Source organism: Culex pipiens, chromosome 1 (genome assembly GCF_016801865.2).
Source record: "Culex pipiens pallens isolate TS chromosome 1, TS_CPP_V2, whole genome shotgun sequence".
In the NCBI taxonomy this organism is placed as follows: domain Eukaryota; kingdom Metazoa; phylum Arthropoda; class Insecta; order Diptera; family Culicidae; genus Culex; species Culex pipiens.
In genome coordinates, this window is record NC_068937.1 from 55,341,285 (window position 1) to 55,367,899 (window position 26,615).

Sequence of the window (26,615 nt, forward strand, 5' to 3'; positions counted from 1 at the left end):
TCTTTTGTCTTTTGTCTTTTGTCTTTTGTCTTTTGTCTTTTGTCTTTTGTCTTTTGTCTTTTGTCTTTTGTCTTTTGTCTTTTGTCTTTTGTCTTTTGTCTTTTGTCTTTTGTCTTTTGTCTTTTGTCTTTTGTCTTTTGTCTTTTGTCTTTTGTCTTTTGTCTTTTGTCTTTTGTCTTTTGTCTTTTGTCTTTTGTCTTTTGTCTTTTGTCTTTTGTCTTTTGTCTTTTGTCTTTTGTCTTTTGTCTTTTGTCTTTTGTCTTTTGTCTTTTGTCTTTTGTCTTTTGTCTTTTGTCTTTTGTCTTTTGTCTTTTGTCTTTTGTCTTTTGTCTTTTGTCTTTTGTCTAAATTACATAACAGAACAATTTTGAAACGTATAAAAAAACAACAAACTTCCCTCAATTGATTCTATTTTTAAGAAGTGACTAACAAGTGGCTGTAAAATAAAAAAGTTTTAAAATCTAACAAGGGGCCCTATCCCGGAAAGGGACGTCGATAAGGACTCTCGTCCGAAACCAGCAGCAGCAGTGATTTCCGCTCGTGACACTTGCTCAATGCCCAAAGGGCTGCTTCTACCCCGTCCAACATCCAAATTTCCACATCAACCGAGAAGTGATTAGGCGAAAAAAGAGGGGTGTTACTCTCAACAGGCCTGTCGAGGACCCAGCACTAGGCCCCGAGGGAAGTGATGACGGGGTGAAAATCGGAAAATCGGCCACCCCAGCCAGCAAAGGAAGGGCAAAAAAGGGGTTGAGATTTTTAAAAATAAATCCACTTTTTCGGGTTTGGTTGCAGTCCAACCAAAGACACTTGATTGACAGTGATTTGGGTGAAACTAGCTGAAGAGGGAAGGGGGAAGTGGATTTTCAGCCGATGGAGAAACCCCGAAAGGTAAATTTTAATTAGCTGGCTAAAGTGACACAGATACAGGTGTGTTCCTTTGGACTTGCCCCTTTCGGAATTATGAGAAGTGAAGTGAAAGTGTAACGGGGAGTGTGTCTTGCTGTCAAAGTGTCCAGCCGTCTGCGACGAAACTGGGGCTTGATTTTTAATTACCATGTATTGAAGAACTTTGGGTATATTTTTGAAAAATGTAACCATCTTTAATGAATTCAACAAATAGTATGAAGAATCAGTTAGTATCATTATCAGAGGTGCACGGCGTGTTTTCTAGAACAAACTTTTCAGGAAAAAAATGGTAACAGTAACTTTCAAATACGTCTTAAATTAAATTTTCTCAGCTTCAAAAGTTTCATCGAGAAATTTCTGAGATATCTTTTTTTTTTGTTTTATATTAATTCATTACTTTTTAAAAACAGTTCAGGAAATTTGACAAATGATGTGATACTCAACATTTACTCATCAAAATGTGCAAAATAAGACTTTTTACACATACCCAGTTGTTTTTCAAACATTAGTTTTCAAAATACGCCCGTGTGGATCAATCGGACCGCGCACTGGACTCACAATCCAGAGGTGCTGGTTCGAATCCCGCGGCGGGCGCTCTAAAATTCTTTGTGTAAATATGGGTATTCGGCGCCGTCGCTCCGTGCCATACTTTCATACACTTAGGAGCCCAGGGCGGCGAAGTCCTTGTAGATAAAAGGAAGACACTAGTGGTTGGTACTAGCAATGGTGGCTGACAGCTATAAAGTCAACTTCGTTTTTAGTTTTCAAAATATCCAAGAACTGAAAAAAAAATTTCGCCGAAAAAATAACTTTTATTGGTGCTGTACAGTCATCCCACATATTCGGAACGGTTTACAGATCGGCCAATGTTCAAAAAATCATAGAAAATCGTTAATTGAACATAATGATTTGCTTTTACCTTTATGTGAAAGCTTTTCTTGCGATCTTTCGATTGATGTATAGACCGGCTGTACATTTTTACGTTTTATAGCAAGTTTTTAAAGAAAAACATTGACTCTTGAAATCCACAAATTCGGAACACTTTTTTCTTACTTTTTTCCCTCCAGGAGTACATATTTTTTACAAAATACCAACTTCATACTCTGAAACCAATAAAACACATGCTTAGTAATGTTTTATGAATGGTCTGATAACTTTTTTGTGAAAATATCAGTTGAATTCAAGTGTTCCACAATTGTGGGAGGCACAATAACATCCCACAATCATGAAATAGGCAATTTGGAGGCAGTAGGGGAATTTGGGGTAATATGGACAGTGGGGGTAATTTGGACACCCCTTTAAAAATCACGTTTTCTTCGGATATAAAGTGAAAACGGCAATTTAAGTGATAAGGCTAGTACTAGTAATGGCCTAGGAGTATGGACAAACCAAAAAAGTTGGAATAGGTTAAGTAGTTTTGGTATAATAAGTAAAAGTTTCCAAAGGCCGGTTGGCACTGTCTTAAATTCTAATATTTGAAGGTTAGGAAATAAGGTTTTGCAGGGGTTATATGGCATAAAAGTGGAAATTTTTTGTTTAAGGGGGTTGCTTGGACGATGCCTGAGATATGTACGTATAAAAATTGTGCATTTTATCCATTTTTATCATCAAAAATAGCAATTTATGATAGAATATGCTATGGGGGTAATTTGAACATGGCTTGTGGGGTAATTTGGACATACCTGAAAGTCTACCTGTCAGGCAACAAAAAAGTAACTTTCATGGTTGGATGAGTTTTTAAAGGGATTTAGATAAATTTAGAGGGATTTAATATGTCAAAACAATCAAAAATGAATGTGAGCAATGAGAACTTTCACAAAACCCCTATTTTTAATTTAGATAAATTTATTCCAATATTCGACTTGATGAAAATCTGATTACTGTACATTTGGCGTTCAACAAGACTCTAATGTTGATTGCTTTTAATTAATTTCTTTGACATTTCTAATTTCTATGCTGGTTTACAATAATATTTAAATTTGAAGGGCTACAGAATGTAAAATTAAAAAAAATGATATTTTCAGGCTAATAAATTCTATATAAAGATTGATTTATATAAACATAAACGATACCTTAATCACGAAAAACAAGTATAGTGTGCCTGATTCAGAATCAATGTTTAAATCATTTCAGTATTAATGATTAAATTTTGTATACTACACTGAACTATTTGTTATCTTCCTATTGAATTACAGTTCTATCACAAAATCATTATTTAAACCTTTGATGAAATATTGTGAGCAACACTTCAAAATATAAAGCAATTACAAAACCAGGTTGAAGGATAAAAAACATGCTCAAAAAATCAAATGTTAAACTTATTCTTCAACATGTGTCCAAATTACCCCACAAAAGGTGTTCATATTACCCCACAAGGTATGTCCATATTACCCCACAAAGCATGTCCAAATTACCCCACAAGGTATGTCCAAATTACCCCATAGGGGTGTTCATATTACCCCCACACAAAAATGTGGGGGTAATTTGGACACCTTTTAATTTTTGCGATAAAAATGGGTTTTTCATCAAAATTTATCGAAATGAATGACATTTTTCCATCAAATATGGTCTCTATTATCCTCTGGTGTCATCCACATTCCTTTAAAATATCCATACAGCCCGTAACAGAACAATTTCCTTAGGGTGTCCAAATTACCCCACACTCCCCTATTTGCTGCTCTGGATAAAATTATCTTGAAATGCAGTTTTTTGTTGAAAAAGTACTACTTTTACTAGTGGAATAGCAAGATAATGTACAAATAAAAGTCCTAAAAATAGCAGGGTCGACAGAAAAGTTGCATTTGGCATCCTATTGACAAATTACCACAAAAGTGTTCCGAATATGTGGGATGACTGTACATTGGAATTCCACAAAAATTGAAAATATTTTTTATCGATTTCAGACATGCTAAATATGATTTTAAACGCAGGAAAACGCGGAGGGGGGCGACATAAACTTTGAAAAATATTTGCAACAGTCTAAATATTTTGAAAAAATATTATCATAAAACCGATTTAATTTGTTTTACACAAATCCTTAGATTATTACATATTTTTTGTATACAAATATCACGTTTCTGCTCTGATTTAACTTGTACAACCGAAATTTGCAGGTTTGAGATTGTTAATGATATTTTTTGTATTTTAATGAATAACTATGGTATTTCTTTAAGCAAACATTAGCCAAAAACTAGATACAAAACATGATTTAAAATCATAAATGTACTACATATTACTTTTGCAAGTTTTCATTAATATTAATTATAGATAAATTTTATAAAACGTTCACTACTCATTTTCAACTCAGAATCTGTAAACACCGTCAAAAACTTTTTTGTTGTTTAAACAAAAAAAAAATCGAACAAAATATTCATTCAAAACTGTTTGAACAAAAATCAAGGTATTTGTTAAACGTTTTGCCTTCCTCACTGAGGTAAGGCTAAAATCCTGCTCTAAAAATGAACTTTGAATAAAAACGTCGTAGACCCACCTTCATGTATACATATCGACTCAGAATCGAAAACTGAACAAATGTCTGTGTGTATGTGTGTACGTATGTATGTGTGTATGTGTGTGTGTATGTATGTATGTGACCAACAAACTAGCTCATGTTTCTCGGCACTGACTGAACCGATTTGACCCGAACCTGTTGCATTCGACTTGGTTTAGGGTCCCATAGATCGAGTTTTATACAGATTGAAGTTTTGATAAGTAGTTCAAAAGTTATGTATAAAAATTTGTTTTCACATATATCCGGATCTCACTTAAATGTATGTAAACTATGTCCGGGTCCACCATCCGACCCATCGTTGGTTAGGTTATCAAAAGACCTTTCCAACGAGTTCAAAACATTAGAGATCTGGCAATCCTGTCTTGAGATATGTACACTTAAGTGATATTGATACACTTTTTTACTCCGGATCTAAAAAAGAGATGAAATTTTTGTACAATTCCATTGTTGGTAATAAGTGAGGAAGGCTCCAACCACATAGGCGGATGAAGTTAGTTTTTTTTATAAAGATGGATTTATAATTCATCTATGATACTGCTGATTCCTTGATTATTCATACAAAAAAAAAGTTTTTTCATGAAAACTATTTCTCCTGAAGCTTGCAACAAATAGTATGATATTTATTCATAAAAAATTATGCAATAGGTATTATTAAGCAATTATCTGCGAAATATGTTCATTTTTATAATTTAAATTTTTCTATTTTTGTATCCGGCTGAAGCATTTTTGGTGCCTTTGGTATGCCCAAAGAAGCCATTTAGTTTGTCATTAGTTTGTCCATGTACTTTTCTATACAAATTTGAAAGCTGTCCATACAAAAATTATTTATGAAAATTCAAAAATCCGTATCTGTTGAAGGAATCTTTTGATCGGTTTGGTGTCATCGGCAAAGTTGTTGATATGAATAAGGACTACACTGAGAAATATGATACAAGGTAAAATTGTTTTGGTGATTCTTTATTTCACTTTTTGTCACTAAAACTTGATTGGTAAAAACAAACACTTTTTTTATTATTTTTATTTTTTCTATGTTTTAGGGGACATGAAATGCCAACTGTTCAGAAATTTGCCGAGAACGGAAAAAATCATTGGCTGAGTTTTAAATTTTTGAATTAATACTGATTTTATAAAAAATCGAAATATTGGTTGATAGTTCTCGTAATTTTCAAAATAACAAATCGTCGCCATCGTGCTAACTTGTCGTACGTGCATTTTGGGCCAAATTGAGTTAAGAACGCCATTTTGTGCAGCTCACAATGCCTCACCTTTTGACCTTCACAGATCCCCAAAATTCGATTTCAATCCTGAGATATTCAACATAAACCGAAAAAACTCCGTGCATTTTTGTCACTTTACATATGAAAGTAGTTTCAATCTTGTTGTGCTATCTTGTCACTCCATGAAAATTGATGTAAGTGCGACAAAAGGCCAAACGGATTTCAGGCCAGGAAAGTCAGGATGCGTTTGTCGCACCTACAAGCTAGACTACCGTAAACATGTGTAATTATAACTCGGGACTCCAGCAACCAACTTCAACCAAACTTCGGGACAATGCACAGAATGGTCAGACAAACAAAACGTGTTTGTTATTGTTTACATTGTGTGCTCTCGTTTTTGAATATTCAAGGTCAAACATTAAAACGCGTTTTTCTCGGAACGTCGAAATGGCGGGTGCGACAAGATAGCACGACGACGTCGAAATGCGTGTAAAAAAATCTCGGAGCAAAAAGTTTTGTTGATGTGCACCGTTAAATCAGAAGCTCGGTAGCTGCACAGTTCTTTGGAAATAACGCTTTATAATGTATGTCTTCCTCACTGCATATAAAATTACTCGAAAATTGAACTTCTTAAAACAAAATATGCATGTACTACATTAGGGTGTAATATGGTTGTATGGAAAAAAAATTGTCCCAATCTAATGAGCACAGCAACTTTTTAGTTCTTTTTGGGGTCCTAAACTACTCCCCAAAGTTTGGGAACAATTGGTTTAGTCTTTACTTTGCTCAAAGCGATTCAATTTTCGATGGGGAAACCATTGTTTTGGATTTTGATATTTACAAATTTCACGCATCACGCTGTACTTAAACCGGATTCATATTAAAATACTCTGAAAGATGCTCTACAACTTTCCCGAAGAGAGTATGGTGCTAACTTGCTCCTATAAAAAGATACAACGTGTTCAAAATTCGTCTAAAACGTGTATTTTGCTCGAAAATCACGTTTTAGACGAGTTTTGAGGACGCTGTATCTTCTTTCAGGGGCAAGTTATCACCATACTCTCTTCGGGAAAGTTGTAGAGCACCTTCCAGAGCATCCGAATACGAATCCGGTTTTAGTACAACTTGAAACATGGATTTTTTAAATATTAAAATTGAAAAAAAATATTTTTCCCATACAAATTAATATGGAAAATTGATTCGATTTGCGCAAAGTGAGGACTAAACCAATCATTCCCAAACTTTGGGGAGTTTTTTAGGACCCCAAAAGGAACTGAAAAAATGCTGTGCTGGAAAATCGATTTTGATATTACACCCTAATGCACACAGAAAAAAAAATCGTGGTAATATTACATCTGGAAAGGGGTACATCTTTTATGTCAGAAAAAAGGTGTAATTTTACCTCTGGAAATGTGTAATTTTACCACTTTTCTGGTGTAATGTCAGTTTTTCAGTCTAAGTTGAGGTAAAATTACATCATAAAAGAGGTGATATTCAACCTCCCAAAATTACAGCTTCCAAATTTACATTTTTTTTTCTGTGTACATATCGACTCTTAATTATTTTCTGACCAAATATTTATGGGGATGCATGATTTTTGTTCACATAAATTTATCGGCACTCGGTTAGGTCTGTTTTGGAATCCCTTTGAAAACTGTAAAGTTTTATGGAGTCCTTCAAAAGTTATAATAAAACACTATTTTGACGAAATTGCATAAGATCCGGATGACAACGTAAGCTTAAATTTGATGATTCTTAAAATTTTCTTTTTACTTTTTATTGATTGCATAATTAACTTAACCCGGGACCCGTGGTTTAGGGGTAAGCGTGATTGTCTCTCACCCAGTCGGCCTGGGTTCTATCCCAGAAGGTCCCGGTGGCATTTTTCGAGACGAGATTTGTCTGATCACGCCTTCCGTAGGATGGGGAAGTAAATGTTGACCCCGGTCTATCCTAGAGGTTAGGTCGTTAGCTCAGTGCAGGTGTAGGAGTCCACTATGGTACATTGGGTGGCCAAGTTTAAAAAAATGACCTTCTCCAAATATTTTTTGGTATTTTTTTTTTCTCGAAAGTAAACATTCTAACTAAGAAAAATCCAAATTTTCAAAGCTCTAAGTTTGTTCATTACGGAGATACGCAAGCTGAAAGTCAAAAAATGGAGTAAAAAACTAGCGTTTTTCGTAAAAAAGGCTGATTGTTTAATTTTAACATAGCTCAGCCATTTTAAATATTTTATTAGGACAATTATACATCTTTGGAAAGGTAATGAGATAAGCTTTTAAACTATTGACAGATAAAATGTTATTTCCAAACCAAAAACTGACGTTTTCATCGAATAACTGGAGCATTTTTTTGACAAATCATATTTTTTTGTGTTTGTTAATCGAGTACTTTTTTTGCTAACCGATGCTAAACATGAAACTAAGATCACTTGAAAGATTGGATTATAATTTAACATTGCTGAAATTTCCAGCCTGCGATTTTTTGCGTTTTCGGAGATATGCCATTTTGAACATTAACGTTTTATCAAAATTTGCTGCAATCTACATATGCGCCCGTTTATTTCACTTGCTTTGCTACCTACTTCGTGGGCATCGTCGCTTCAAAAATCAATACCTGGTTTCAAGAAGTTCGAAATGACTTTATTGGAATTTTCTGTTGCCTACATTTAAAATTGAGTACCTTAGTCAAAATAAGGTATTCGTACCGAAGTTTCTCAAGCGAAACTGGAGAATCTCAGTTTGATACCGGAAAAAGTATTCACCAAAATGTTGACTTAGCATGATGAATTTCTGCGATCAATCCATGAAACTGATCCACATTTAAGTTCTATGTTGGTTAGTACAAAACATCATAAAAAGTACCTTTAACATATCCTGAAGCTGTCACAAACTCTATAATCAAATGAATTTTAAGAATATGGTTTGTATTTTATCGTTTAACTTCATAATTTATATTTTGAATAAAATTATTTTTTCTGTTATTTGATTTAACAATTAAAATTTTCGCAATTTATGCCCGTAAGGGTGGGGGGGGGAGGTCTCAAGTTATATGGCATGGACTCACAAAAAGAAACACACAGCAGTAAATAATAAATATTTGACTTAAAATGAATTTATTACGCTTAACAAAATTTTGTTGGAGGGAAGGAGGAGAGGGGGGGGGGGGTGAAAGAAAGAGGAGGGAGGGGTTGTGTCCTTAAAGTGGGGATGTATTAGCTTATCCATAATTTAATAATATAAACTTGCAATACAATATATATGCAATTCTGTTGCACTTGCAAATGTATGAAAAGACTATTTATTATAAACAATCAACTATTGAAAAACATGAAAAGTCATAAAAATCGACGTATATCATTTCAATACCATACAATTACCCAAATTTGTATGAAAAAACATTTAAAAAGCAAAAAAATAATTTGGCCGCCTGTTTGTATGGAGATGGCCCATAGTGGAGTCGTCTCCCTGAGTCCTGCCTCGGTGGAGTCGCTGGTAGGCAGTTGGACTAACAATCCAAAGGTCGTCAGTTCGAATCCCGGGGTGGATGGAAGCTAAGGTGTAAAAAGAGGTTTGCAATTGCCTCAACAATCAAGCCTTCGGACACCTAGTTTTGAGTAGGATTTTGAATTTTAATTAACTTGAACTAAATCTTTAGTCTAATGCTTGATATTGTTTGTAAGTTATTTACACTGCCCAATTCATTTCCTGTTAATAAAAACAGTAAAAATCTCTCATGTTAAAAATTCAATGTCGTTAAAAATTAATATTCTCCCTTCAATCTCCAAACCAATCAAACCAGACACAGTCCCTTAACTCTTAGCCTAGCAATCCTGCTGCCCAATAACCCCCAACCAGAACCGTTCCATAAATGGCCATAAATCCTCGTGTCCACACACACGGTCTCCACACTACTAACCTCTTTTATGGAGTCCACTGCTGTGCCGCTCCTCCGGATTCCGCTGCTGTCCCGTCGTGGTCGTGGTGGCACATGCCGCCAGGGTCACCATCGCCGCCACCAGTATCATTCCGATGGTGTTGCTTCCAGTAGATGCTGTTGTTGTTGTGCTTTTGCTTCGCTCCATGGCTCTTTTTTTGTTGTTGTTGCTGTGGTTGTTTCGGTTGTTGTTTACGATTTCACATGCACACACTGCCGATAAACACACTCACACAATCACCGACGATAGAAACACTTGACACTGTTTGACACTAGTTTTTTTTGACTTAAACTGACTTGATATTTGCTGTGCTGTATTGTCTTACACTTGACTTACGGTGACTTACGCTGACTTGGTTGTTGGTACAAAACATTGAACGACTAACACTGCTTTTTTTGACACAATTGCGCTTCTTCGCTTTTTACGTAGATTTCCGTGTAAATTTACCTAACCTTAACTAGACGACGACGACTTGGTGCGTCACTTGGTGTGTACGATTACTTTGTGGGGACGATGACGTATGGGCGGGGGGTCATCAACGTGGGGGGGAGGTACTTTACGTGTGAACACTTACAACGCTAGATTCCTGTATTGGGTGGTAGCACTTACTTAACGACGACGTTTTACGGCGATATCTTTTTAACCTTTCGTTTTGATTTAATATATACGTATAAAAAACACTAAACTGCTCTCGACGACCGCGGTCAACCGTTGAGCAGAGATTCTACAGACTTTTATTTTTTTTTGTATACACACAGATTCCGGATTCCTTTTACATCCTCGTGGCAGGGCTTTTCCAGAGTTAAGGTTATGTATGTGTATGTGTTGATGATGGGTTTGGCCGTGCACTTGTTTTTTTTTTTGCTACGATTTCGAGAATAACAACATCGAGACTGTTCCCCCAGATTCTGGAATGATGACACTTGTAAGATTTGGCTCCCGGAAAACCCCGAAAAGGGCACTTTTTCCTTCAACACACTGCACTAGTGATGTATAAACGGGTGCAGTTTACGCCTGCTACGATTTTGGGAGTAGAAAAATTCACTAGCGACTCGTCACAAACGCACACAGACACACATACACACTCGAGCACACTTCTCGTCAGCCTCCGCCTCAGCTGCGCTGCAGAAAACGCCAAAATTTGCTAGGCTTGCTGCAGCATTCCGGGCTCGAACCGCTGCTTGAATTCTCCACCAGATGGCTCTGCACTAATCTGGAATTCCTGGTGCCGGAGGCCAGCAGATCCCGTGTTTTCAGGCACGCACTTTTTCCAATCGATTTCTTCAGCCCACTTCCGAGAGACCGTGACAGATCGCCTTCGCCGTGTCCTCTATTGCGATTTTTTAGGCAACTGCTGCGCCCCCTTCCTTCAATACACACGCAAAACGATTCCACACGCACACCACCACCCCAAGCACCGTCCAACGCGTTGTTGTGTCTCCTCAAAGATCAATCATCTGAGCGAGAAATGATTTATTTACCAACACAACCTCGTGAGATTCTCTCTCTCTCTCCCTCTCACAGATTCCGGAATCTCTGTCGGTGTGTGCGTGACGTGTCCCCTGTTTGGCCCCGTTTCGCCACTGATAACATCTCAATCGGGGCACCAATACTCGGCCGGACCTGTGTTATCAACTTGGAGTCACTTTTGCACTAATCATTCGCCTACCAGTAGGCAACCCGCACGACGTAAACGCCCCAAGTTTGGCCACACGCACTTGCCAAATCCAGCACGCTCCAAACTTCTGCCCCTGCAGCTCTGCAATCCAAGTGTGCCAAGCGACGACGACGGCCCAGCTATTGTTGTTTACACACGTCACTCCAGGCGGCCTCTCCCGCGGCAACCTTCCTGCACACTGGATTATGTAATTCGCCAATCTGACGTTTCCACCTCCATGCTCACACACCTCTCTCCCTAACCTCACTTTCCGCCGCAAATTGGCAAACCGTAATGACCGCGCGGCCTCCCAAATTGGCTTGTTTTTCAATTAGTCGCGGTTCCCGGCACGGGGACCGATTCCGTTCCCCCTTTTTTGTTACGTTCGAACCGCCGACCTTTGGCACCAAACAAATCCGCCGGACTATTAAAATTTATGAGCCGGTGAAATTTTTATCTTCCCCCGCAACGCCGCCGCTAATCTCATCTCACTCACTCTCTCTCTCTCTCTCTCGCGCGCGCAGTGCGAAATTCTTCTCACGTCTCACGCGTCCGCCGACGCTCACCACTGCGCTCACGTGGAAATTCGCGCGCGGCTTTCAATCGCTCTCCCAAGTTCTGACCCCGGCCGACCGCTGGTCGCAACTGAAAAACCAGATTTTCTGGAATCCTCCCGCGGTGGTAAACACGGCGAAACATGTTTAATTGAATGTTTGCTCTCCCCACCCTTTTGGGAATAAAACGAATTTCAGGCGGCTTAGCAACGGAAAGTGAGAGTGAGAGCGCGAGCGCCCTCTCTCGCGGTGCGACCATGTGCACCACCCGGTTGTTGTGGGAGGATGACTGGGAGAGGAAACTCTCACTTGAGTTTTTCCTTCGCTTCTATCTTGTTTTTGAAGAGGGACAGCAGATCGGTATGACGTCACTCAGGAAATGTGACCTACTCCACTGAAGCGAGAGAGAAGGGATGGGGTGGAATGAGAAGGATGGTGAGAGAGAGGGAGGGTGGAAGTGAAAATTGTGGATGGAAAAGGTGGAAATGAAAAGGGAGGGAAAATCGGGCAAGGTTGGAGTCTTTGGTGGTAACAAAGAGTAACGCATCGATGGTTTGGATTGTGAAAAATTTAGGATAAAGTTAGAGTATGATGAAGCTTCCTATCTTGGGATTGAGCTTTATCATGAGCTCTACAAACTTACTCTGATTTTTTTTTACTATTTCTTTGTGTATAATTTGTTTAATCATTTGTATATTATATCCAATTGATGCTTTCCATGTAATATATTTAAACAAGTTTTTTTCTCGTGAATTAAAACCTAACAAAAAAAAACAAACCATCCACATTAACGACCCCCGGGTTTTTTGTGGTATCTATTGCAAGTTTCTGCTCGAACCTAGGAGTCCGAAGGCTTGAATGGGGAGAGCACCCAAACCTCTTTTTACTCCAAGGAACCTTCCATCCCAGTGTTTGAACTGACGACCTTTGGATTGTGAGTCCAACCGCCGCCATCAATTCCACCGGAGTAGGCTTGGTTTGTTGTGTTGTTTGTACTTATGGCATAGAGACGACTCCTACGCCTGGAATGACTTAACGGACTAACAACCAAGGCCGGGACCGACATTTTATTTCCTCATCCGATGGAAGGTTGCAGCAGATGGGAATCGAACCTAGAATCATCCGCTTACAAAGTGGACAGCGTAACCATTTGACCACGCACTGCCAATACCCGTCTTTCCCAAAGTTTGTATGATAATCTGGTTTTAAGCTTCCAAACGGCTTTTAGCACATTTAAATATCTCATTCCCCAGAATAGATCATTTACCAGAATGCCATTCCCCAGAAATCCTTTTACCAGGAAGGCCCTTTCCTCAGAACCATTCCTTTTTTTGTAGTTGTAATTTTAATGAGAATTAGTAATAAAATTTGTATTAAGGTTTATTCAAATTCAAAAATCTTCAAATTTGCCTCAATTCAATATTTTAAATTTAATAAAAAGGAGGGTTAATTTCTATAAATTCTCCTGTTCCTGTTCTCGTCAAAATTAAACCCTCTTATAAAAAATATTTGAAACCTATTTCTTATATTTTCAAACCTTATGAAAAGAAGGGTAAAACTTTATGAACTGAAGAGATCTCGTAAAAATTCACCATTCTTATTAAAAATTGTCTTCAAATTCCATGAAAAAAGCTAACCTCTGTGAAATAAAAATCTCTTAATAAAAATAATTACGCTCCTTATTAATTTGATCAAGTCTATCAAAAAGAAGAATGATTTTATATAACTTTCGTAGTCTTGTTAGATTTCATGTCTTAAATTTCTAAATTCTCAAACAAAAACAAAAACAAAAACAAAAACAAAAACAAAAACAAAAACAAAAACAAAAACAAAAACAAAAACAAAAACAAAAACAAAAACAAAAACAAAAACAAAAACAAAAACAAAAACAAAAACAAAAACAAAAACAAAAACAAAAACAAAAACAAAAACAAAAACAAAAACAAAAACAAAAACAAAAACAAAAACAAAAACAAAAACAAAAACAAAAACAAAAACAAAAACAAAAACAAAAACAAAAACAAAAACAAAAACAAAAACAAAAACAAAAACAAAAACAAAAACAAAAACAAAAACAAAAACAAAAACAAAAACAAAAACAAAAACAAAAACAAAAACAAAAACAAAAACAAAAACAAAAACAAAAACAAAAACAAAAACAAAAACAAAAACAAAAACAAAAACAAAAACAAAAACAAAAACAAAAACAAAAACAAAAACAAAAACAAAAACAAAAACAAAAACAAAAACAAAAACAAAAACAAAAACAAAAACAAAAACAAAAACAAAAACAAAAACAAAAACAAAAACAAAAACAAAAACAAAAACAAAAACAAAAACAAAAACAAAAACAAAAACAAAAACAAAAACAAAAACAAAAACAAAAACAAAAACAAAAACAAAAACAAAAACAAAAACAAAAACAAAAACAAAAACAAAAACAAAAACAAAAACAAAAACAAAAACAAAAACAAAAACAAAAACAAAAACAAAAACAAAAACAAAAACAAAAACAAAAACAAAAACAAAAACAAAAACAAAAACAAAAACAAAAACAAAAACAAAAACAAAAACAAAAACAAAAACAAAAACAAAAACAAAAACAAAAACAAAAACAAAAACAAAAACAAAAACAAAAACAAAAACAAAAACAAAAACAAAAACAAAAACAAAAACAAAAACAAAAACAAAAACAAAAACAAAAACAAAAACAAAAACAAATACAAATACAAATACAAATACAAATACAAATACAAATACAAATACAAATACAAATACAAATACAAATACAAATACAAATACAAATACAAATACAAATACAAATACAAATACAAATACAAAAACAAATACAAATACAAATACAAATACAAATACAAATACAAATACAAATACAAATACAAATACAAATACAAATACAAATACAAATACAAATACAAATACAAATACAAATACAAATACAAATACAAATACAAATACAAATACAAATACAAATACAAATACAAATACAAATACAAATACAAATACAAATACAAATACAAATACAAATACAAATACAAATACAAATACAAATACAAATACAAATACAAATACAAATACAAATACAAATACAAATACAAATACAAATACAAATACAAATACAAATACAAATACAAATACAAATACAAATACAAATACAAATACAAATACAAATACAAATACAAATACAAATACAAATACAAATACAAATACAAATACAAATACAAATACAAATACAAATACAAATACAAATACAAATACAAATACAAATACAAATACAAATACAAAATACAAATACAAATACAAATACAAATACAAATACAAATACAAATACAAATACAAATACAAATACAAATACAAATACAAATACAAATACAAATAAAAATACAAATACAAATACAAATACAAATACAAATACAAATACAAATACAAATACAAATACAAATACAAATACAAATACAAATACAAATACAAATACAAATACAAATACAAATACAAATACAAATACAAATACAAATACAAATACAAATACAAATACAAATACAAATACAAATACAAATACAAATACAAATACAAATACAAATACAAATACAAATACAAATACAAATACAAATACAAATACAAATACAAAAACAAAAAAACTCTGGATATGTTTATAGGACCTATTCAAAAAAACTCTAGATATGATGATTTTGTTTTTTGTATATTTGTGAGGCAATGTGCATGCAAAAATATTTTTAACAAATTTAAATAAAGATCACTTCAAATAACTCAACCATAATTAAGAAATGAACTACTGAATGTAAGGATAGGAATTCGAAAATAGAAAAACTAACAACCAAATTATTTGAAAATTGAAACTCGCCCATCTCTAGCAGAGAACGGGTGTTTCTACGCATGTCCAAAAGTTCCTGATGGTTTAGTGAGCTTTTCCATAGATGTCACTGTTTCGTTACTTTGCAAAAATGAAGCTTTGTTATGTTATTTATCAAGCATTGGTTTTTAGCAATTTAAAAAATGAAGCGATTATTAGTCGATATTTGAGCACAAATATATACATTAGTGTGTTTCATCCAAACAAAAAAGTTCTCAGAATCAGGCAAACCGAGGTTCCCCTTGTAGAGGATGCCCATAGGGACTCTCATGCCAAATATCAGCCCATTTGGTTGAGAATTGGCCTGTCCCCAGCGGTTTAAAGTTTACATGTAAATTACTATGGGATTTTTATGCTTTTCGTTCAATCGTTCCTACAGGTCTGGGGACAACATGGATTCACTCGGAATAAAGACAGGTGTGTAGGGGATGGTCCAATGAACAAATTCCTGAAGGAATTAGGTTTGTCTATTCTGTCCCCAAGGTGCGCATTGGATCGACGTCCGGTGTCTCCAGAATCAACGATTCACCCTTCAAATGTACGCATTGTCCTTAGTATGCTATGACGGCTAGGTGAAAATTACGACGCCCCATGTCAGACGTTGAACACGTGGCAGAGCATACACTCAAGTTTTGGCTCAGAAACATTCCTTAAAGTAATAAAATTACAATTATTGATGTTCCTGTAATTATTTGAACTAGTCTAAATAATGTAACATGATGATTTTGTAAAAAATAATGTAATCGATGCTTCTCCACGTGTTCAACATCTGACATGGGGCGTCGTAATTTTCACCTAGCCGTCATAGCATACTAAGGACAATGCGTACATTTGAAGGGTGAATCGTTGATTCTGGAGACACCGGACGTCGATCCAATGCGCACCTTGGGGACAGAATGGACAACCCTAATTCCTTCTGGAATTTGTTTATTGGACCATCCCCTACACACCTGTCTTTATTCCGAGTGAATCCATGTTGTCCCCAGACCTGTAGGAACGATTGCACGAAAGGCATAAAAATCTCATAGTAATTTACATGTAAACTTTAAACCGCTGGGGATAGGCCAATTCTAAACCAAATGGGCTGATATTTGGCATGAGAGTCCCTATAGGCATCCTCTACAAGGGGAACCTCGGTTTGCCTAATTCTGAGAACTTTTTTGTTTGGATGAAACACCCTAATATACATCATGTAACATATTTTAAGATTTTCTTTCCAATAAACACAAAACTTTGAGTATTTCATTTGATTTTATTTCTCTCGTTTAAAGGTGACCTCATTTGACCAAAAAATAACATCATTTATTTCAGACTGCAACTGCGACCGCTCAGTCATCCAAAGTTACCAAGAATACGATCTTTCGATTAAAATATTTACTCAAATAAACGGAGATAGTCAGCTGCTTCCTACTGATATGTAGAACGTGGAATGTCTTACGTTTTTGCGTGTTTTTTCGAAAACAATTCCGGCGTCACGTTTTAAAATCTGTACTTTTCTGTTTACACATTTATACGATTTGTTTTTTTTTTATTTGTAGTGTTCATCTAATTTCCTGTAGCACTATTTTCAGTGTAAGAGTATACAAATGTTTACGTTACAATGGTACTCGATGAATAGGCCATTTTAAGGAATTGGCTTTTTGTTGAGATTATTTTCACCGAAAAGTCAATTCACCAAATGGCCGTTTCACCGAATCATGCTGTATGCTTCAAAAAGCATGCATTTTTTTAAAGAAAGTAATGTTTCGACTAAATGACCCAAACTCGCCCTCGTTTTCTTCTTAGATTGGCGCAGCAGTCAACGGAGCTCCGTAGTCCGCCACCGGGTTCAATTTCAGCGATTCGTAATACCGGGACCGTTCCAAATCGTACTGCTGTTGCTGCTGATGTTGGTAGTACTGCTGCTGGTGACTCATCTGTTCGGAAGTGGTCTGCTCTCCAGAGTACTGATCGTAGTGACCTTCGCCGTTCTGATTTTTGCAAATGTCACTGTTGTTGTTGTTAGTGGCAGCGCCGTGGTGATGATCACTCTTTACGTCAGAGTTGCCAGTGGCGGCAGTGTGGCCAGAATTACCAGGATCGGAGGGGTTGTCCGTTTTCAGAATCGAAATCACGTTGTTCCGGAGGCTCTCGTAGTACTCGTTCACGTGGTTGTCATGGCCTGCTGTAGCACCGTCAGGTTTGGGCTGAAAGGTTGATATTTTTGTTAAAAATTGATTAAATTTGTTTAAATTTCGGGTCAACCACTTCCACCGAAAATCATACGTTAAAAATCTAAACTGCTAATTGGAAGTCAACCTTTTTATTATACACACGAGTGCAGTTGATTTGTTTGTTTGAAACGATTTCGGTGGCACCCAAAAGTTTGGTGTTTGCACCAAGTTCCCTTTAGAAACATTTTGGGGAACAATATTTCAACGGGGCATAACTAATTTCACAAATCAAACCCTCAAAGGGCGCCTTGAAAAACTCTTTTAAATTGTTACTTCCGATTTTTTTTATTTCTTGCCAGCAGTTCCAACATTAAAGGGGAACGCAAATAATGGAGTGATGAATTGCCTAATTGCATGATGATTACCTTTTATACTCGTTTTACCTTGACGATGCACACGATGTAAACAAACGCCAAAGTCAAACCCACGAAAACTGAGACAGGTGTGCTGCGGGTGGAGGTAGAAATCAAATTAGGAAACGTTTCACCTTTTGCCAACCCCCCGTTTAAATGTGGCATAGGAAGTTGGGAGTCGGCGAATCGGAGGTGGGACAAGATATTGAAACCGGGAGTTAATCTAATTTAGAAGTTTGTGTGATCGTAGATCGTATCAGGGAACAAAAATATTTTTTGGAATGAGGGGAAATCTTCATTTTTTCAGTTGAGCAAGACATGAATTTTTTATTTGGTTTTGGTGACAATATTCAAAGTTTGAGTCGTCTTTTATGAACAATTCTCGATCAACGTAACAAAATGTATACCATGACTTAACACGAGCATGGCCGTGTCTTAAATTGAGAATGTGACTAAAACTAAGAGCTCTATGTTTTTTAATAAATTATATTTTTTGACAAAGAACTTTGTCCTAAGGTGGTGTCAATCCAAAATTTTCGCGAAGCGAAAACGTTACGTGACGAATTCCCCTCTCGGCAAATTTCCCCTCTTTTTGGTGCACGCTGGTTAGATGAACGAACGTTTCCCAATCAGTCAATCGAGAGACGTGAGATTGATGTATCTAAAATCACCCCCACTCCACCTCGAAATTTTCGGATCGTCGACGAGCCAACAAAACTCGGCTCGGTCGGTCCCGAAAATTCATTCTATTGCTGGACGTCGACGAGAACACATCAGAAGCAGATGGCCTGGTGTCCCGGTAGCAGACGGCCTGGAGGTCCGGGAGCAGATGGCTTGGAGGCAAGGACCAGCTAAGACAAGCCAGTCGCGGGAGTCGATCATTGGAACTGGCCACCACCTGGACTGGAGTGGCCGGAGGCCCCAGGGATGTTCCGATGGGGGGACATTTGCCGGACCGTAAGGTTTGGGGCAATATGGGTATCAATCTTTATGGTTTTTGATACCGGACATGAAATTTGACATATTGGCATTAGTGGCCACAATCCGGAGTGGCCGGAGGCCCCGCGGATGTTCCGATGGGGGGACATTTGCCGAACCGTAAGAGTTGGGGCAATATGGGTATCATACTTTATGGTTTTTGATACCGGACATGAAATTTGACATTTTGGCAGTAATGGCCACAATCCGTAGTGGCCGGAGGCCCCGCGGATGTTCCGATGGGGGACCATTTGCCGAGCCGTAAGAGTTGGGGCAATATGGGTATCAAACTTTATGGTTTTTGATACTGGACATGAAATTTGACATTTCGGCAGTAGTGGCCACAATCCGGAGTAGCCAGAGGCCCCGCGGATGTTCCGATGTTGGGACATTTGCCGAACCGTAAGAGTTGGGGCAATATGGGTATCAAACTTTATGGTTTTTGATACCGGACATGAAATTTGACATTTTGGCAGTAATGGCCACAATCCGTAGTGGCCGGAGGCCCCGCGGATGTTCCGATGGGGGACCATTTGCCGAGCCGTAAGAGTTGGGGCAATATGGGTATCAAACTTTATGGTTTTTGATACTGGACATGAAATTTGACATTTCGGCAGTAGTGGCCACAATCCGGAGTGGCCAGAGGCCCCGCGGATGTTCCGATGTTGGGACATTTGCCGAACCGTAAGAGTTGGGGCAATATGGGTATCAAACTTTATGGTTTTTGATACCGGACATGAAATTTGACATTTTGGCAGTAATGGCCACAATCCGGAGTGGCCGGAGGCCCCGCGGATGTTCCGATGGGGGGACATTTGCCGAGCCGTAAGAGTTGGGGCAATATGGGTATCAAACTTTATGGTTTTTGATACTGGACATGAAATTTGACATTTCGGCAGTAGTGGCCACAATCCGGAGTGGCCAGAGGCCCCGCGGATGTTCCGATGTTGGGACATTTGCCGAACCGTAAGAGTTGGGGCAATATGGGTATCAAACTTTATGGTTTTTGATACTGAACATAAAAAGTTGAATTTGGCCATTATCTGAAATTAAGCAGTTAAAATATATTGCTTATTAGGCAGGAAGTAATAAATAGATTACTGCGATGCACATTGTTTTGTGCCACTGTTTCTGGAAATTTAGAATAACTATCTCGTAATCATTAAGAGCCCTGTAAAGGGTAGTTTTTAATGTCTGCTGTTCAAATATCCTTTACTGCCGCCGATTGCTTGCAACAGCCTTGCAAAAACATTCCCGCATATTGGTAACTTTCGAGTTATGAAGGAAAGTAAATTGATTTCACTTTGATTTCTATTTCAGCTCCACTTGCAATTTCCGTCCCCTTAGTTCAATAGGACGGTTATTATAAGGGGGGAACTTGGACCGGACATTCTAATCGATAATTTCAACAATCATCTTGCAAAGTTCTTTGTCATACTGGTCATGTGTAACATAACCACCTGCACCTTTTTCTTATTATTAAAAATTCTATCCCACTGGAACTAAGATCTGTGAGTCTACCAGATGTGCGACAAAAGGTCGAAAAACATATGGTCTAAAGGACAAAAGGTCGAATGTGAAAAAATGGAAAAAAGTAATTATAATATTAAACTTCTAAAAACTTGTTGAAAACAATATTTTCTTACAAACAAGTCTGACTTTTTATTCTGTGAGTTAATCCTTGGTTTATCTTTTGAACCCGGATCATACTCACGAAGCGCCAGTGGTTATTTCTAGTTCATTAGCTAGCAAATCTTAAGAAGTTAGAGTCGTAGTCAATGGCGTTACACATAAATCTGACCCCATAGCTATTAAATGTCAAAGCTAAATTGTACACTGTTGCACAGAGAAACAAAAACACAATGCACTCCAAAGTGGACTCATCCTTCTAAAAAAAAGCAAACACTCATAAAACTTTCACCCGAAAAAAAGCAGTTGACATTATCATAATCGCTTTATTGCAACAATTCCGGATACCGTAAAACGGGGTGACTTTGATAGGATTTCAATTTGTTTTTAGAATATTTTCCAACAGGTAAGGTTTTTCTCAAGATTATTATTTTTAAAACATGTACTGGGGTAGGCCACACAAAGTCCATGCCCTATTTTGGAAAAAAAGTTTTTTCAATAGTGTTTAGAAAAATAGTTACGTTAAAAATTCTTGGTTTTAATTCCGGGGTGACTTTGATAGTCATAGTTTTTCTTGTTAAAATCATATTTAAGATGTTCAAACTTTACTTGTACGTTAAATGTACCATCACTAAAGTAGCTGATATAGTTTGTAAGAAAAAAATCAATGTTTATATAAAGTTAACTAAGTTTATAAGCTTTTTAACAAAATACATATAAATTTTAGGTAAAATTGTTAAAAAGTCGGAATTTTGCCTGAAATTTGTTCAAAATTGTTTTGTTTATAAAATTATCGATTTATATTGCATTTTATACTGAATTCGAAGCACGAATCACAAGTTTTCACATTTTACATGAAATTTGTTCAACTGAATTTGCCTATAAATTTGGACATTTTTTTTAATTGTGTTTCAAAAACACATATTATTTATTATTTGCAAACTTATTTAACCTTCTCCATGTGGGAAATTGTCCAAAGAATCCGAAAATGCATTCCGTTTTCCGATTCAAAATCATGTTCATTAAGAAAATCATGACACTTTGAGAAGTTTAAAATAATGACTTTCATCCACATTTTCTTAACTATAGTTGACTAACTTTATAAACTTTTCAAAAATTTATGGAAAGTTCTTCATGAGGTACTTAGAACACTTTTCTACCACGGTCAGTATGTTTCTGAACCATTCCTTACGTATTTTAATTGTACTCTTCATTTTGCGGAAAAATCTCAAACCTATCAAAGTCACCCCGGCTATCAAAGTCACCCCGTTTTACGGTACTTTTCTTTTCTCAACACACTCCCGCCGTTGACGTCCGTTGGTCGTGTCCCCCACTTCCCCGTTACGCCTTATATACAAATTTCCGCCCATGTTTATCGATACTATCTTCAATTGGTCCACCCCCGTCCGTACCTCCGAACGCAACGTGATAGTTCCTCGAGAAAAAAGGGTCACTTTCCGAAACCAACCCCACAAGAACGTACGGGAGGGTGAAAAAAAGTCCACCAGGAAAAAACATCATAATTCTGGACGCAGGTTTTTTTTTCTGCAAAAAAAGGGGGAAAAGCCCCTTTCCTGGTTCCTACCCAGCTCACACAGACAATTTACGAGCGATCATATCTGGATGAGTTTTGTTATTTTATGCTTTTTTATGACTTTATTGAATTTGATTTGCCGGCCGAGCGGCGCGCAACAGGGCTGGGGGAACGGGAGGTCCGTTAACGGCGAAGGGTGGGAGGAATCGCTTTATGGACACCACCACCGTAAAATGTTTGCTCTGGGCAGTTGTGGCACGCCGTGGGTCAACCAAAACAAGATTAGAAGCGATTATCGTGTTTCGGGCACTTCCGGCGATTTGTGTCTGGCAAGGTGATATTGAGTGGGTCAATTGATGTCAAAGTGAGAACTGACAAATTTGTGCGAATGCATCGTTATTGAAGTAAAAAATCTGGATGTTGTAAAGTTTTCCAAATCAATTTGTTTTTTTTTGAAGATCTTCTGGAAACGTCTTTTTGTTAATTTTGTTGATTTGAAAATACGGTCAAAAATTGCCTCCATTCAATGCTTTTTGAACTATCAAACTTGTTCATATTTGTTAGTGATTTCATAAAAGTGTCCAAGTGTTTTATGGATGGTCCCTTACTAACTTTAAAAATTTCTAGCTGGAAGCGAAGTAGCTTGTAAAACTCGTGCTTTTATATTTTCTTTTGAAAATGCGTTGTTTTGTGTCTAATCGTAAATTTGATCATAAAACTACAATCACGTAAATTTCGAATCTCTCAAAATAAAGATCATCATTGCGGTGCGAACACTGAGCCAGTCGGTAGCGGACGCATTGTTGTTCTTTAAAGATGACCCACGGTTCGAGGGAGCGGCAGCAACAGCAGAGTTCGTGGCTTTGATAAACGATATTTTTGGCCTCCTGAATTCCAAAGATCCCGCAGAGCATGGCTTCAAGGAACCGCTCAACGAGAACAGCTTCGTTGTTATCAAGCCGGCGTTCGACTATGCTGAACATTTCTTCAAATCGCTACGGCTGAGTTCGGGAGAGCTGATATGCAAAACAAAGTATAACACATGTTGGACAACTTAACCCTCTACCGATTCAGCCAGGACAACGCCGAGAGATTCTTTGGCGCCACGCGTTCCATGGGTGCGTGTAACAACAAGCCGAGCACCGTTTTGTTCAGGTCGTCATACAAAAGATTGCTCCCCAACAACAGCATTCGAGGAACGTCGAAGATGAACTGCTCGGCCGACGACACGCCAATTCTAACAACAAAGACCTCCCAAACGAACCAAGTTGGGCGCACTTCTCAAGCTGAATTCCCCGAGCATTTAGATCAGGTCGTTGACTCGCTCTTGTCCGAAGTCAAAATCTACGAAGAGGAGAGGCTTTTGGGGATCGAGATCGTCAAGCAGACCTTATTACACAACCCTACAGGACTGCGCTAAAATTATTCTCCAGAATGACGACGAAAACATTTTTTTCTGAATTTGAACATTCTGTTGATGAGGATTTTTGCGAAAACCATTCCGATTTTTCTGTTAATTTGTCTCGGAAAAGTACCTAAAAACTACTTTCCAAAGATATAGCAAACATGTAATCAAGCCGAAACCGTATATTCGTAATCAAGTCACCAAACTGTATCTTTTTCATGGTAATTGAGTATCTCATATTGAAACTACTATTGTTGCAATAAAAAGTAATCCTACGTGTTAAATTTATCTGTTTTGATAGCGAAAAAATAACAAAGTCTGCCTCTGGATGCAACCACAGACACTCGGAAGATACGCGCGGGTCTTCCTATACAAGTACTACAAGACCACTCGAGAGTCGAACCGCGGGAATTACGCACCCAGAACTTGCACGAGCGCCGATATTTTAGGCCGGAGACACAACTGCAGGACTTTTTCTACCAAACCATCTTTCTTAATTTACGCGACACCAAGCAACCACAGTCTAAACATCCACAGCAACTGTGCTGATGCTGGTGAAGCCAAAAATCCCCCCGAGCCAAACTCAACTATCCTACCAACCGGTGGCAACTTGCTAGGTGGTTATCGTTTCTCTGAAACAGTTCTTCAAATTCGAGCCTCAACATATCAGGGACACATAAACCCGAGTTCCAAAAAGTGCGACTATTTTTGTCTGGCGTTCACTTCCGCCAGAAGTCTATCCTTGGCTCAAATATGTGTCTTGTTAAGCTTCAGAAAGTCTGTCTTATGATGCTATTGGGTCGAATAAACCCAAAGACCTTGCCCGGGTAAAGCGTCAAACAGAAGTGAGATTTTGACCAGGATTTCGAGCGTTCGAGTACGGACTTCATTACGAATATTTCACAGCACATAAAGCGGTACTATTAGCTTGTCAAATGTGTTCCAGAAAGACAAAGGTTCGCCAAATCATCCATTTTTGAGAAAATCCACTCATCCTTCTACACCATGATGGATCATGTACGGTTGAATGATATCTCCTCTAGGTTTCACATAACGGCGCTTGGTAGATATCGTGTCGAGATTTCTAGCTTCTGTCGAAAGAATCACAATAGACGTCAGAAGACTCGTTTCTTTCTTTTACATGCGCGATTCTTTCGTAAAATAAGGGGTATAGAGTAAAAGGCAAGGAAAACAGTAGCTCTTGAGCACTGGAATCTGCTTGTGCAACATCTTTTACAAATGTATTATTCAGTGCTGTTGTTATCCTCACTAAAAGATAATTTGTGAGACCACAGATTGAAACATTCTGAACATCTATAATACCTTGGACGTGACACGCATCCGCTTTGATTTGCATTTTCAAAATTACAATTTACTGATTTCGGTCAAAACTTCAAATACGGTTACTGAAAATGCCACTCATTAACTGCTCTATTATCTTTTGTCCAGAAACATTCATGGTGAAAGCGGTCAACCCCATAAAACAAACCGATAAGCGCAAAAGCTGTTATAGAGAAGCATCTTAGATCGCACACACACTCGTACCTTACGACGACGGGCGCACGATCCCGGACCTCGTCTACCAACCCGGCCGTTTACGTACCCGTTCCGCGACGACCTGCCCGAGCTGCGACTCCATCGCGTTGATGTCGGTCTTGAGGCGCAACATCTGGGACTCGACGCGGGCGTTTTCGCGCTGAAGCTCGGTGATTTCCGCCTCCAGCGAGAGCAGGTCTTCGCCGTTGGCGGAGCTTACCGGGTCTGGGGGAGCTGTGGGACCGGGATGGTTGGTGATTCGGGTTGAGGAGGACGAAGAGGATGGTTGGGAGTTGTGTTGCTGCTGGAAGGAATGCTGCGGAAGGTATCCTCCGTTGGGCGGCATGTCGGAGTGATTCGAGCTGGCCTCACTGCCCTGGGTGTCGTTGGACGTGATGAGGTCGTTCATGCCTGGAAATTTTGAGGTTAGTTGAGGGTCACGGGAGTTGGAAGTCGCTACCGGACTTACCATTGTAGCCTTTGGTTAACTTGTCCGTTTCATCGTCCGAGTATTTGATCTTTTTGGAAGCCATTGGAACTGTCAATAGGTATTTAATAAATATTAAGTTTTAATTCTAGAACAATCCAGGCTTACCGTCACAACCCGGCGTAGAACATCCAGAATCACTGCTGTACTTCAATCCTCCCATGGAACCGCCGGAGTCGATCACCCGAAGGCGGTTCTTGCAAGCGATTGGACACCCGGAAGCACTGAAAAGCACTAGTCAAGAATCTCAAATTGACTAGGGAATGTCACATCACTTACCTCCGATGGGACAGGAACTTCCCGGTCGAGTGTCCGGAACCGTCACAACCCGGAATGGGACACCTGAAATTCAAATCAATCTCAAAATCCGTCCAAATTTATTGCATTCTCAAATCACCTCAACGGTTCCGCCTCCGATCCGTCGCGGGGTTTGTTCTTGGGCTTGGTGGCCCGCGGACACCCAGACAGGCTCCGGTGGGACGAGTAGTTGCCGGTGGCATGCCCGGAGCCATCGCAGCCCGGCGTCGGACACTTGAGCTCCTGCGAGGCCACGTGGTGGAACGAGCGGGACAAGCTGGCCAGTCTGAGAGAGAGAGATAGAGTTGAGAGGTTATGGGGGGTTCGTTCGCAGATTGTTGTCAAAATTTGAGATTGTTTTCTAAAAACAACAAAAATTTTACGTTTTGTAAACAGTTCTGCTTGAAAAATCATGCAAATTACTGGAATAAATGTCAACCACTTAAGTACGTTCACAGATAAGTGTCACAGATAAGTTTCCTTTATCAACAATAATCTACGAACGCACC

General features: G+C 37.8%; 2 protein-coding genes across 9 annotated transcripts in view; both read right to left on the reverse strand.

Annotated features, from left to right (window-relative positions):
- The window catches only part of LOC120413521 (disintegrin and metalloproteinase domain-containing protein unc-71), a 982,641-nt gene extending 970,775 nt beyond the window's left edge, over positions 1 to 11,866 (reverse strand). For 3 of the 7 annotated variants that reach the window (XM_052707193.1, XM_052707192.1, XM_052707203.1), the window contains exon 1: positions 9,556 to 11,864. In XM_052707193.1, coding sequence (XP_052563153.1) covers positions 9,556 to 9,721 — 166 coding nt within the window. In that variant the 5' untranslated portion in view covers positions 9,722 to 11,864. Of the gene's footprint in view, positions 1 to 9,555 lie in introns of all 7 variants that reach the window. The other 4 variants (XM_052707188.1, XM_052707187.1, XM_052707198.1 and 1 more) reach the window with 3 other exon arrangements.
- A 5,048-nt stretch (positions 11,867 to 16,914) lies between these two features.
- The window catches only part of LOC120417788 (uncharacterized), a 34,674-nt gene continuing 24,973 nt past the window's right edge, over positions 16,915 to 26,615 (reverse strand). Inside the window, exons 8-13 of one of the 2 annotated variants that reach the window (XM_039579956.2) lie at positions 26,207 to 26,392; positions 26,089 to 26,151; positions 25,918 to 26,033; positions 25,792 to 25,860; positions 25,390 to 25,733; positions 16,915 to 17,860 (exon numbers count right to left, since the gene is read on the reverse strand). In XM_039579956.2, coding sequence (XP_039435890.1) covers positions 17,456 to 17,860; positions 25,390 to 25,733; positions 25,792 to 25,860; positions 25,918 to 26,033; positions 26,089 to 26,151; positions 26,207 to 26,392 — 1,183 coding nt within the window. In that variant the 3' untranslated portion in view covers positions 16,915 to 17,455. Of the gene's footprint in view, positions 17,861 to 25,331; positions 25,734 to 25,791; positions 25,861 to 25,917; positions 26,034 to 26,088; positions 26,152 to 26,206; positions 26,393 to 26,615 lie in introns of both variants that reach the window. The other variant, XM_039579957.2, reaches the window with a different exon arrangement.